Source organism: Gadus morhua, chromosome 15 (genome assembly GCF_902167405.1).
Source record: "Gadus morhua chromosome 15, gadMor3.0, whole genome shotgun sequence".
In the NCBI taxonomy this organism is placed as follows: Eukaryota; Metazoa; Chordata; class Actinopteri; order Gadiformes; family Gadidae; genus Gadus; species Gadus morhua.
In genome coordinates this window covers 15,787,096-15,800,171 of record NC_044062.1, presented here as the reverse complement: position 1 = coordinate 15,800,171, position 13,076 = coordinate 15,787,096, and the positions used below count along the sequence as shown (strand labels likewise).

General features: G+C 45.2%; 1 protein-coding gene across 1 annotated transcript in view; it reads right to left on the bottom strand.

The window, feature by feature from the left end:
• cfap46 (cilia and flagella associated protein 46) overlaps positions 1-13,076 on the bottom strand; it is a 68,613-nt gene that overhangs the window by 18,332 nt on the left and 37,205 nt on the right. Inside the window, exons 40-45 of the mRNA XM_030379767.1 lie at positions 9,743-9,940; positions 6,607-6,810; positions 5,829-5,981; positions 5,328-5,510; positions 3,394-3,570; positions 1-35 (exon numbers count right to left, since the gene is read on the bottom strand). The exon at positions 1-35 is cut by the window's left edge and continues 63 nt beyond it. Of these exons, the coding sequence (XP_030235627.1) occupies positions 1-35; positions 3,394-3,570; positions 5,328-5,510; positions 5,829-5,981; positions 6,607-6,810; positions 9,743-9,940 (950 nt within the window). The remainder of the gene's footprint in view (positions 36-3,393; positions 3,571-5,327; positions 5,511-5,828; positions 5,982-6,606; positions 6,811-9,742; positions 9,941-13,076) is intronic.

The window sequence follows — 13,076 nt, the reverse complement described above, 5'->3', positions numbered from 1 at the left end:
AGGTGGTTTGGGTTAATGGCCAGGTGGCGGTATGCCTGTGCACGATAGTAGTTGTCAGGGAAATACATTTCTGATGTAATATTACATCACAATCTTTTACCCCAATCATTTAACTAGTTGTGCTGTAGTTAGGGCCCAACTTCCTCACGGAAGTTGGGCTTTTCAGACACCTATAGTTTAACGCTACGGTGTTTGTGGATGGGGAAGCTCTGTCTGAGAAGCAATTGGTTTAATATCCACATCCGAGGGTAAGGTTCTCAGAAAGCTATAGTTTAACGCTACGGTATGTGCTGGATTTCATAGACAATATTGCTTATTGCTTAAAGATCCCATGGCATGCTACTTCATGAATGCTTTTATATAGCTGTTAGTGGCCCCCTAATACAGTCCTTGAAGACGTTCAAGAAATTCAGCCTTGGTGCAGAATTACAGCCACTACGAGCCAGTCCGACAATGAGCTTTCCACAAACGTACAGTTTTTTAGAGGCGGGTCAAGGTGGAGGATGGGGGTGTGGCCCTGAGTAGCTTGCGGCCATGGTACCATGCGGTTGTGTTAACATTGGATGTATCGCGATGACGAGGAGTAAACAGCTGTTGACCGTGTTCTGTAAATATTCTAGAACACTCCGGGTGCTATATCTATGTATCTATTATACAAAGATATCTATATCTTATAATATATATTATCACGGCCAGAAGCTGTTTGAGCCTCCAGACGATATAATGTATCTCAAACGACTGCGTCGGGTTCTCCGACGTCTCTGGTTCTTCCACTTCCACATCAATCTGAAGTAGACTGAACCGCGACATGGAGGAGAAAGGGATTGTTGCCTGCGATTGTTGACCAATTGTCTCCTGCCGGAGCCCCGCTGCCCGCTGCCGAGGCGGTGGTGCCTCGCGGCGGTAGTGCCTCGCGGCAGTGGGGCTGCGGCGGGAGACAATCGCGGGCAACAATCCCTTCCTCCTCCATGTCGCGGTTCATGTACTTCAGGGAGTCAAAGCCAAAATTATTTTTCCCCCAATTCCTTCTCAACCATGGCTGAGATGACCCCCACTACGAGTCTCATTGTGGAAATACCAGAGACGTCAGAGAACCCGACGTGTTATGCTCCATAACACCAACAGCAGAACGGCTTTCCAAATAACAAAGTGTACAACACTTGCGTTACAGTGTGTGTATTCACACACACACACATGTGGCGCTCGCATGGTTGTACCTCATTGTCTCATTGGCAGCCAAGGCAGCTAAAGGAGAGGTAACTTTGCCCCTTATGATGACATATGGGGCCAAATTCAAAATCGGATTGTCTGAGCTTTCATTTTTCAAAGGCAGAGCAGGATACCTAGTGCTTGTTTTCTAGCTACTGGGGGACCATAGGCAGGCTAGGGTAACTCATTGTGTTTGAATTCCACCTGAAACAGTGGGCCCCCTGGCTCTTAAAAGGATACTTCACCCAAACAGAACCGGCGTTCTATCATTGTAAAATCGCTATTGTAATATATAAAAAAAAAAGATTCCCTCAGTCTAACCCAGTCTTCCCTTGGCCCAGCTTTCCTGATCTAATTTTCTCCCGAAATGACGTCAAATGATGCGTTTGACGTCATCTCGGGAGAACTTTGCTTGCCTGCTAGAAGGGCCGAGGACTACAAACCACTGGTTCCGCAAATTTGTGAGCCCGCCAATAAGGAATGAGGGGGGGCGGGAGATGTAAACACAATGTCCGCCATGTTTCTTCACCGCTTAGCTATAGAACAAATTTGCAATGTGAAACAGCCAGAGCGGATTTTGAAAATCTATTGTTGGATTCGGACATTCAGGGCTATTAGTATGAGCCAGAATACATCCAGGAAGAATCGACACAAATAAAGGAGGAGGCTGCTGCGGGGTCCCTGTGCTGCAGCGAATTTCAGCGATGCCAGTTTCTTCTAGAATAAATGGCTGAATCAGGCGAGGACGGGGCCATGTGTTTAACCTCTCACCCAGGCTTTACGCCTCATCTGAACAGTTGGGTATGGGATACATATTTCCGGACCCAGAAAGTGAACTGGAAACGCCAGCCAAAGCCCGCCGGGAGAAACAGACGTCTGAGCATAGAGTAAGTGTTTTACTAACACATTGGCTACAATAGTTTTGAGTCCTGGGGAACGTGATAATGTAGTTATCCGAAAGTAGCCGATCTTATTGGCAAAGCATAGGCTTCGTTACGTTAGCTTGAAGTCTGTGTAATGCTGTATAGGCTACTCAAGGCATAATTTATCTTGCTTTGCTAGTGTTGTTCTCTTTCTTTCTTAGACAGTATCGGCTTTCTATGTTGTCCAGGCCATCAGAGCTAATTACCCAGCACAAGATGGGCAATACCGTGGCTTCCAGGAGACAATAGAGGCTCGAGATGAGCTGTGACTATTTTGACTCTAGCAAACCCTTCACGTTATATTTTTGTAAATAGTTCTTGTATTTCCATGAATAAAACTTCAAATTCATGTTGGTTGTTTTGATTTGTTTACTAACCCAAGTGCTGTTATACTAAATTAGGCCTACTGTATAAGATAAACACTTATTTCAACTGGTTGAGTACAAATGCTAGAAATATACAAAAACGAGGGCAGAAGTCTAAACTAGTCAACGTATCACGGGGATATGTTTACACAAAGTTTGCTTGGCTACCACCCGCGCTAGGACCATGGGTCCGTTCCCCTCCAAACAGAAACAGGTGGGCGGTGCAGCAAGCGCAATGCACTGTGGTAGTTGGAGGATTTCTTACTTTTGAGCCAGAGAGACACTTTCTGCCTTTTCTCAGGTTAGGATGAACCAATTTCAATTTTTTTTGCACATTTATAATACATAGAATTATTTACTTCATATAACCTTCATATATATCCACCGGTGAAGTATTCCTGTTATATATAATATAATCCTGCAAGATAGAGTTTGTGGTATTACGTGATTACATCTAGAGTTAGGTAAGAAATTTCAGATTATTAGGCTCATTACATATTAGGGTTAGGTGTGCGTGTAGGTAATGGTTGTTCAGGGTTAGGGTTTAAAAGGGCACTAATTTTGTTTTGAAATGTTCTAATTGTGTGACCACATTTGTGTGATTTGCCTGTAAAATATGGTTAGACATATATATGTGCTATGTCCACAAGAATCCAACGCAAATCAGATATCTAAGTGGTAACCTGAACTAGCTAAAGCTAAATAAGTGTTATTGCATTCTAGTTTTTTCAATGACTAACCTGCACTCACAGGGGAGTTAAATGCCAGAATTTACCCAGAACTCTAGAAAATCACACAGTCCTACAACAGGTTAAATTGGCCCCTTGGCTCAATAATATTCATTAATACAGAGTGCTCTAAAAGGAGGTTTGTGCATCGTGGGAGAGGGAGCATACCTGGGAGAGAGTGGTGAGATGATCCTTCAGTGCTCTCAGCCTGCTGCTGGGGGTCTCCTCCTGGGAGTGATGCAGGTCACCCAGGAGCCCCAGGAAGGAGGAGAGACGTGAGGCCCCAGAGGCCCCAGAAGACGCTGAGGCCAGGACCTCAGCCATGGCAGCGCTGCTGCGGCAACTCTGGGAAACACAGAGCCCAACAAGCTTTATTTATCACTTTACGTGTAAAACCACAATACCAAGTGTTTAAATGGAGAGAACCACAACAGGAACACAAAGAATGGGATGAAGAATACAATTGAGTCGACAAATAGCAGAGACTCCCTGAGTCGATTACCGTTACACTGATTTCATTTCAATTAAGTTAGAAGATATAGGCAATGTTAGAGGACTCCAGAATGGAGTTTGGTTATCACACAGACTACCCAAGGAACTGTAATGGAAAACGGTTTCACATCATGCATGGGGTCCTAGAGGGAGACTCCCGGCTTGGAACAACACACACATTAGGAACTACCACTTTGGCTGAGCAAACAATTATAAAAATGGAAAATGCAGACTTATTGATATTTATATGTTTGAATATGCTCTTGCGTTTCCCTATAAAAGCTGGTGAATCTAAGGAGTGATTTTCCAATGAAGGAAGAAAGGACCAAGGAGGCGTGCTGCAAGCCCCCTCCATCAGAAGATAAACTGTTGGAGGATCTTCTCTTTGCTCTTTTGCTCTCCATAACTCTGTAAAAACATCTGTACATTTTTCGAATTGATTTTATACTGTTATTCAAATAAATATATCCAGTCCCCAAAGAGCTTTTATTTAAAGTCATTACTAGTTTCTCCTGCGATAACCCACCTCGCTAAAGTAGACATACCCAACAAACACGCTACAAAAGTAAAATAAGAAATAGACCTCATCATTACCATAGGGAATAAACTTCATTCTGGTTATCCTAGCAGCTTCATTAAGAGCGTCCTTCACTCCCTGGCACAGGACATAATGCAAAAAGTGAACAGCTCTCTCCAATCAGTCAACTTTCCAAGAGCCTTGAAAAATACATTATTAAACCCCTTTAAAAAAGCGGAACAATTAAAAAACAATATCAAATCAACCGTTAAGTATAATCATAGAGAAAGCTGTGGACTCAAGGACAGTGTCAGACTCAACAACTTCAACTCAGGATTTCAACCTTTCAAAGAAGGGAAACTGCTGATATTAAAGATGTAAACCATCACAAAGACTCTGGCAAAATTGTTATATTGATGCTTTGGACCTTGGTGCTGCATTCGACACTGCGTCCACTCCATGCTTTTGGCCAGATTGAAAAATTGGGTTTGGCTCTCCGTCACAGTCTGAAACTGGTTCTGGCAGGGACTACTTTGTCTCCATTGGTAACTTAGTATCTGAACTAACTAAGGTGACATGTGGAGTCCCCCATACCTGGCATACCTGGTAGAGCGCTAGGCATTGACCAGTCATGGCTGGGTCCAGTGAACTAACTAAGGTGACATGTGGAGTCCCCCAAGGTTCAATCCTAGGACCATCTTTTTTCAATCTCTAAATGCTCCCCCTAGGCCTAGTAAGGGAAAATAACAACATTTCTTACCGCTGTTAAATCTATATAGCCCTATCCCCAACTGACTATTGTCCTATAGATCTGCTTTGCCAGTTCATAGAGCCGACCAAGGACCGGATGTTCCAGAATTACAGACTATAGGAAAAAACGGGTACAATTTTTTTGGTGCCAAAGATAATAGAATAAAAGGTAGCACACACCTTGAGTCCCTCCCCTTAAAAGAGATATCGGATAGAGGGAGAATGTGAACCGGTGACCGTAATCTTATGTCAGTGGAAAGCAAGAGTGATCTATGGAGAACTCTGTGATCACTCTACTGTTACTGTGACATGCACCGAAGACATGATGAGCGACTGTGCATACCTGGTAGAGCGCTAGGTATTGACCAGTCATGGCTGGGTCCAGTTGGCCGTGACACTCCAACATGTTGAGGGAGGCTTCGGCCAGGATGGAGGAGTGCAGGCCGTGCTGCAGACAAAGGCCTATGGCCCGGGCCAGCGCCTCACTGGCCTGGGAAAACACCTGCACGGATCCAGTATGCTTCCGCTGTATAGTAATGACACAGAACAACATGGTCCCCAGGAGAACCGTGCGTATGCATGCACACGCAGACACACACACACACGCACACGTGCACACACACACGCACACACACACACAAAAAAAATAAGATGTTTGTCCGGATACTGTTCCAAGGACAGTTGATCCATTGATCCAACATTGGAAGGGGTGAACAACAGCACGCTCAGAGGGTGGGCTGAGACAGTCTTTCTTTCCGGGAGATATTATGATGTTTCCCTATGATGTTAAGCCATCAGAGCCTGGGTCTGTACAAGCTTGGGGGCGGGAGTGGGGAGCACATACCTGCAGATCGCTGCTGCTGGCAGACCGCCCTACTCTGCCTCCCTTCAAATCTCCCCTCTTCGTGGAGGTGGCTTTACTGTCCTCCTTCTCCTCTCCCTCTCTGCCTGACCGCCCTCCTCGCTGCTCTCCCTCCATCTGCACGTAGGGGTTTGCCTACAAGATCACAGAGTAATGAACATGATTTTCTGGAAATCCCCCCGCCTAATCCACCCCCACCATCACTGTGATCGCCGACCGTGAAGAAAACCAGCCTCTCGCTCTTTGAATCCAATTAGCCCTCTCTAATCGCTAATACATTCCAGCGGCTTTCCCCGTCCATGCTTGGACTTCCTTATCATGTGTTTGAGGCTGCCAGGTGTACGCTACAACAGGGCTGAAATGGTTAGTCGATTCATCCATCAGATGAACGGCAGAAAATGAATCAAATCTGATTTGGATTATTGATTAATAGTTATTTATATAGTCAATCAAGATAACAAAACAAGCTCAATTCAATTTGGTTCTATTTGGTTCATGGATTATTATAGAAGATAATAAATAAATAGTTACGTTTTTCTTGGCTTCTTGTCAGATAAAGCAGGCACATTTAAAACATCAGATCTTGTGATGGCATTTCAAATATTTTTGCCATTTTATGGACTAAATGATTAAACGAAAAGCATCCATGAAAGTAATTTTTAGTTGCAGCAGCCCTACACTACACACCACAGTAATGTGTGCCACCGTGTCCCTTATTCTTGTCCCTAGCTCCGGCGGACGTGGTGTGTCACCGACTTGCCTGTCCCGTTGGATCCCATCGGTCGGAGGGGTGGAGGGGGTGTTTCCGGGCGGCCAGCAGCCTCAGGCATTTCCCCGTCAGGGCCGAGCAGAGGGCCCCATCGGCCCCGTCACCGCCGGCCCTGGTGCCAGCGCACTGAGTATGGACGGCTGCCAGCTGGCCCAGGGCCACCTGTGCAAGGGCGGGCCCTGAACTGGCCCATTCCTAGACGCAGCAGGGGAAGGGTGGATCCAATGAGGTTGATAGGAGAGGAAGAAGAGAAAGAGTTGTATATGCAGCGGCAAGGAGGGACATCTCCTGACACATTCGCATATGCGTATTGGGCCGGAGCCTCTAAGTTCATTTCCAGATTTCCATTTGTGTTATCAACAGGCGATGCGTAGAACAAAATACATCTAAACGCAATTGGATAGACCTACAACCAATCAGAGAAATGACACGTGAGGCAAAACTCCCATAGAGCGCTCCTCTGGTCATCGTATAAAACCCGTACCATATCAGATAAACCGTTGTTATTGGCTGGACCCTGGCCAGGTCCGCTCGAAGTCTGCTGGCAAAACAAATAAAACATGCGCTCTCAGATACGTCAGGTTCCCAGGCTAGAAGAGGCCTAGAGGCAGAGATGTTTCGAGAGAACCCGACATGATGGGATTGGCATGGTGGTGATCTGCACTACTGCCTCAGCGCAGCTCCTATGTACTGTGTCTATTAGATAAATACTCTTGCTATGGATGAGTGAGAGGGGAAACCTCCTCATGAGGATCAATAAGAGATGCACGACATACCTCACTTACTTTGAATGATGCATCCAATTATTACTGGTCGTGGTATCGTCAAGAGTTGCCTGATGCAGTTTTTATAGATTCTCTCTGGAAATTCAATTTTTAATCTCAGCATCGAGCGGTTGAAAAAAATATAGAAACATAGAATTATGTTTTTGTGTACAGGAGATATTCCTCCTTTATTCGCCCATGCACTCTCTCCGTTTGGTTGCCAGAGCACGTCTTTCATCCCTGGCCAAACACACTGTGCCAAATGGATGGGTGACATCAGATATTATTTTCTAGATAAACATCCATCAGCTCACAATGGACCTGATAAGTGACATCAAAAGGGATCAGCTCCCCCACCTCTCTCAACTTGCAAACAAGTTTGTCGATTGAGTCTACATCTTTCGCTTTGAACAATTGGACGCAGCGTTGATTGATATCCGAGCTCATAGAGAAGAACATGATTTAATGACATAAGCCCAACGGTGCCAGGGGTGAGTGACAAATAAAGCAATGGCAGATCTTGTTGTTTTCTTCTGTTTGTAGGGCAAAGTATTTCCTGTCCGTAATAACAGATGGAGGTATGGGCAGATGGCAGGGGCGAATCACGGGTGACAACATAAAAGACAGGACTTGGGTTTCATGTTGCATCGGCTCAAGTATCGATCTCTTCAGCGTGGCTCTGAAAGATTGAATATGGTAAGGGAAATGGAGGAAACTACTGAGAAAGAAATAAGAAGAAAGTGCACCTGACGATCATGTTTGTTTTACGTTGTTTGATGCAACATCCTAGGTGTTTTTTTGCATGCATTATTTTTCGTGGAAAGACAGATATATCTGGACCCCCTCGAATAACGAAATGGTTAAACTCAAGGGGTGTTCCTTCAATACTTAAACGTTTTTATTTTAAGCCAATCATTGCTTGTTAACATCTGCATTGTGAAACCTGTACCAGCCCTTCCATGTGCATTCGATTTATACAGAAAAAAGGGAAAAAGTCAGCGACGGGGATAGAGAGAGCGAGAGGAAGAGAGACAGGAGAAAGACAAAGAAAAATCGAGAGAGAGAGAGAGAGAGAGAGAGAGAGAGAGAGAGAGAGAGAGAGAGAGAGAGAGAGAGAGAGAGAGAGAGAGAGAGAGAGAGAAAGCAAGAGAGCGAGATAGCGAGCTAGAGAGATGGGGGGAAGATACAGAAGTAGGTCATAGAATGGCATGTACAGGTGTAACACAAAGATTCAGAAAGTTCCATAGGCGATTGAGTGAAAGAAGTGACAGTTGGAGGCTTAAACAAGGTGGAGGTGGAGGAGGAGCAGGTGACAAGACGCGTGGGAAATGTGTGGAGCGAGGAGCAAGTAGTTTCCAAAGAGGAAAAGGGATCATGGAAACAGATGGAAAGACATCTTGCTGTCAGACCGTTAACCGTCTACCATACATGATTAAACCACTGGTGATGGGGTTGTGAGGCATGATGGGTTGTGGTGTTCTCGAAGCCCTGTACAAAAGAAAGCCCATTTCCCCCTTCATCATAGAGCCCCATCCATATTAGATGAGCACATTTCAAATTCACAGAGCGAGGGAATCGCTCAAGTCACCAATATAGATGTTTCTATCCAAACACGGGTCTTCTTGCAATACGCCCGCTGGAAATGAAAGAAACCATTTTGAAACCACCTTTGTTTTTTTTTATCTGGTTCTCTTGCAGCTATAGTTGATTTAAAAAAAATAAATGAGGTTATTCAAATTCTGCCAGATCATCAAACAGCTTTATCTCGTTTAAATTGTCCATTCAGCACAACACTGAATCAACTCAAATTACTCTAACCTCTCTAGACGTTCCTGAACAAGATATACTCATTTATCTGACTCTGTCCTCCCTAATTTATACAATTTTATATTGCAATTGTCTGCTTTCAAAAGAGTGTAAACTCTATCTCACATAGCCTGAAATATACCACCACAAAACAGCCCGAATGGTCGAGAGTTGGGGGTTCATATTAGTTAATAAAGTCATCAAAGTCAAAAAGTTAAAAAAACAACAACATAATAATCAACTAATCCATTATCAGAGAGAGAATGCATATCCACGTATGGTTTAGCTCGATGTAAAATATCCTCCATTTAACATATTAAAGAATATTCAATGAGTTAATCAACATGCTGTTTCATCCTCTCTGTGGGGGGGCTGACCTTACAGCACACTGTCAGTGGTACAAACAGTTGGCCTCCGTACAGAACCAATGCTGCGTGGGCGCCCGCATGTGTGTGTGTGGGCACTGGCGTGTGTGTGTGTGCGTGCGTGCGTGCGTGTGAGACTACGTCACAGTCAGGGCGAGTTCAGCGTGGATCCGGGAGTCTGGGAAGTCTGACCTGGTCTAGGCAGCCCGGCTCCGGAGTGTGACAGGTGAAGTCCTCCAGCGCTCTCTGTGCGGAGGTCTTGGCTCGGCGAGCGTGGGCCTGGACCTCCTCCTCCGCGTGCAGCTGCTCCAGCGTGGCCAGACACAGCTCCGCCAGAGATAGCCGCAGGCGCTGCAGCCGTCGCATGGACACCAATGTCAGGCCGGGACTCTGGGAAGGGCAGAGAGCACGGTTTAAAGCAAACACACACACACACACACACACACACACACACACACACACACACACACACACACACACACACACACACACACACACACACACACACACACACACACACACACACACACACACACACACACCTACGCACACACACGCATTACGATACACACACACACAGACATGCATGTAAACGCGAAGACATCCATGCCATAACGGAGCTTGTCATCCATACCCACACATTCCACCGCAAACACAGAGAAAAAGAAAGTCAGGTAAGAGTTTCTTAGGGTGAGACGTTTGCGACATTTGAAGCAACAGTATATTTATAGCAGGAGCGGTGTCTTGGTTTGTAACTTTGAGATATGTTTTATCCTCCATGTCCAAGGCCTAGATGCCAGGCCACTACTTACATGCGACTGAATTCACATTCAGAAATGTTGGTGGTCATCACCTCCTAATTGACAAAAAGAAAATCTAACCCTAATAATTAACAGTATAGTATGGGAGGAAAGGTAGCCCTATAAAGCCAAAATTAATCTGGGATCCAGTGTTCCTACTACACTCTGGCAGAACCTCTAAGAGGAGACAGTAAGGACCTGGGCTGGAACCAGAACCTGCAATGTGCCGAGGACTCGTTTCGTGTTTTGTTGTGGAGAAGGGGATTTGAATCAGTGTATTTCTACACTGGTCTATACAGTGCTGACTTGAAACTTTACATTCCCTTTTTTTATATAGTTTACTACTGCTGGCCGAGTTTGTGTTCGTCAACCACATGCCTACAGATCCCCGCCTCTAGCCACTTGGTTTGACGACAAAAATAATTAGAAGCAGAAGAAACTGAAATGCCCTGTTCACCCAGATTGGCCAACTCCTGCCATCAATCATTTGAATGTTAAAGTAAAGAGACCAGTCCAAAATAAAACAGGCAGGCGACAGACAGAGAAGGGCAAGGGAGGGGAGGCATGTGTTGGACTACTGCGCTGCCCCGCCTAGCTCCCTAACTAACTGGGCAGCAGCACCATCTGCTGAGACAACAAGGTTACAGATGCATGCCCTCTGACGGCTTGCCAAGTGTGCGTTGTAACACCGCTTCCTTCAAATCAATCTCATCAGAGAAGTCGGACGGGGTTCAGAAGGATTCAAAAAAAAAATGTGACGGTCGAAAGCCAGAGCCTGGTAGTGACAACCAGACCCAGAGTCACCAGTCTGTCCCTGGGTTTTGCGCCATCCGTTGGTTCTGTCACTATCTGCAAACATACAAGAACCATGGGGAGCACATGCTCAGTGGACGCTATGGATGGGCAAAACTATTATTTTCCGGGAATCAGTTCTTTCAGTTCCGTTCACTATCACGATTCGTTCGTTTGATTTGTTTGTTAAGTCAGATGGTCTGTTACGTCATTTGCCAGGGAATCGGAAATTATGGAATAAATGTTAATCAACATGCATGTAGCCTACTACTTTCTAATGTTCTGGCGAAATTACCCAGGTTAAGTGTAAATATAAAGCACATACGTGCCTTTTTTTTCATAAATATCCTTAATACATAATGGGGTGCAGTACGAATTAAATGCCGTCTTCCAAGTAGCGCTAATAAGCACTGAAGCACGTTAGCAACTAGACCAAACGAGACTCATAATGGTGGGTAAATCTTTATCTACTGTAACTTTATAAAATCATGCAATTGTAATGTAGAACAAAATAAAAAGAAAACATAAAGTGCTTGCATGCTATTGAAGCCTACAGCGATCGTTAGTGAACGTTGTGTGGTGGTGCCTTATCATTTGTTTACCCATGGGCCATGGCAACGCGATTGCTACCTGCAGTCATTGGCTGAATCTATAGGAACGTTTAAGACTCAATCGATATAAGGTCGCGGGGAGACAAAGCTCTGTTTGTTCGTATATTTTATTTACGTAACCATATTTTTGTTATACGTTTTAATTTTTTTTTTTAAATAATCAGTTCTCTTGTTTTGGGAATATGTTCTCGTCGTTCACCTTCGGGATTCGTTCGTACTGACCGAATCGTTCGCGACCGACCCATCAGTAGTGGACACACAGATTAGACGATTAAGCTACTGCACGTTAAATGGGCCAGGGGCTTGCTCTCTGGGCTCGCCATGGTCTCTCAGCCTGTGGTTTGCATAATGTTCTAGAGTGCATCGAGAAGGTGTGTGTGTGTGTGTGCGTGCGTGTGTGAAATCTAACCGCTGCAGCCATCTGCTGTTGACAGGTTAATCATGGCTTTATCTGGCTCTGTCAGAACAGTGTAGAGATCGGGGAAAGAAAGGCACAATTGATGCACACGGACAGACACACGTGCGCACGCACACATACACACGAACACACACACACACACAAAAACACTCACACACACAAAAACACATACACACACGCACACATGCATAACAAACATAAACACGCACAAATACACACTGTCACAAACAAAACATCAATTTGGCTTACTCCCCTGCATTCAATTAGAGGCAGTCAGATTATAACACTGGCAGAGTACACGCAAAACCTCATGAACCCACTTAATCCTCAGCTGTTCACTATTTTTGGCGGTGGCATCCAAATTAAGCCTTTAATATGATTGTTTGAGGGGGGAACAAAATGGCAAAACAGAGCGAATGCACACATGGCTGAAGAGAATAAACGTGGGCAGGTAAACGACGCCGGTGTTGGGTGCCCTCTGTGGAACTAGCTGGGTTTACGGCTGTCTGTCACTCACTGACATCCTGGGCCGCGGTTCAATGCCGCGCTGCCAATACCAGTCCTACTTGACAGCCCTGTAAACATTCCCGGATATGTCCCTAGACCTCTTTGGTGTGTCATGGCCATCTGTCATGGCCATCCAAACCTCCTCTGACGGGAGGTTTGGAGGAGACCCAGATAACACAATTTCCACACTGGCCGAAGACGGATTCCTTCATGAGGAGAACCAGATGTGTTTTTCATAACTGTAGACCATATCTGTGTATTGACTTTGCAACGAAATGCAGTTCTTTGGGTAATTGGGTTACGGTCGAAATACCAGTGGGAATGATAGACAGCCAGTCCCAGTATACCCACGCACACGCGTACACACACACGCATACACGCACGCACGCACGCACGCA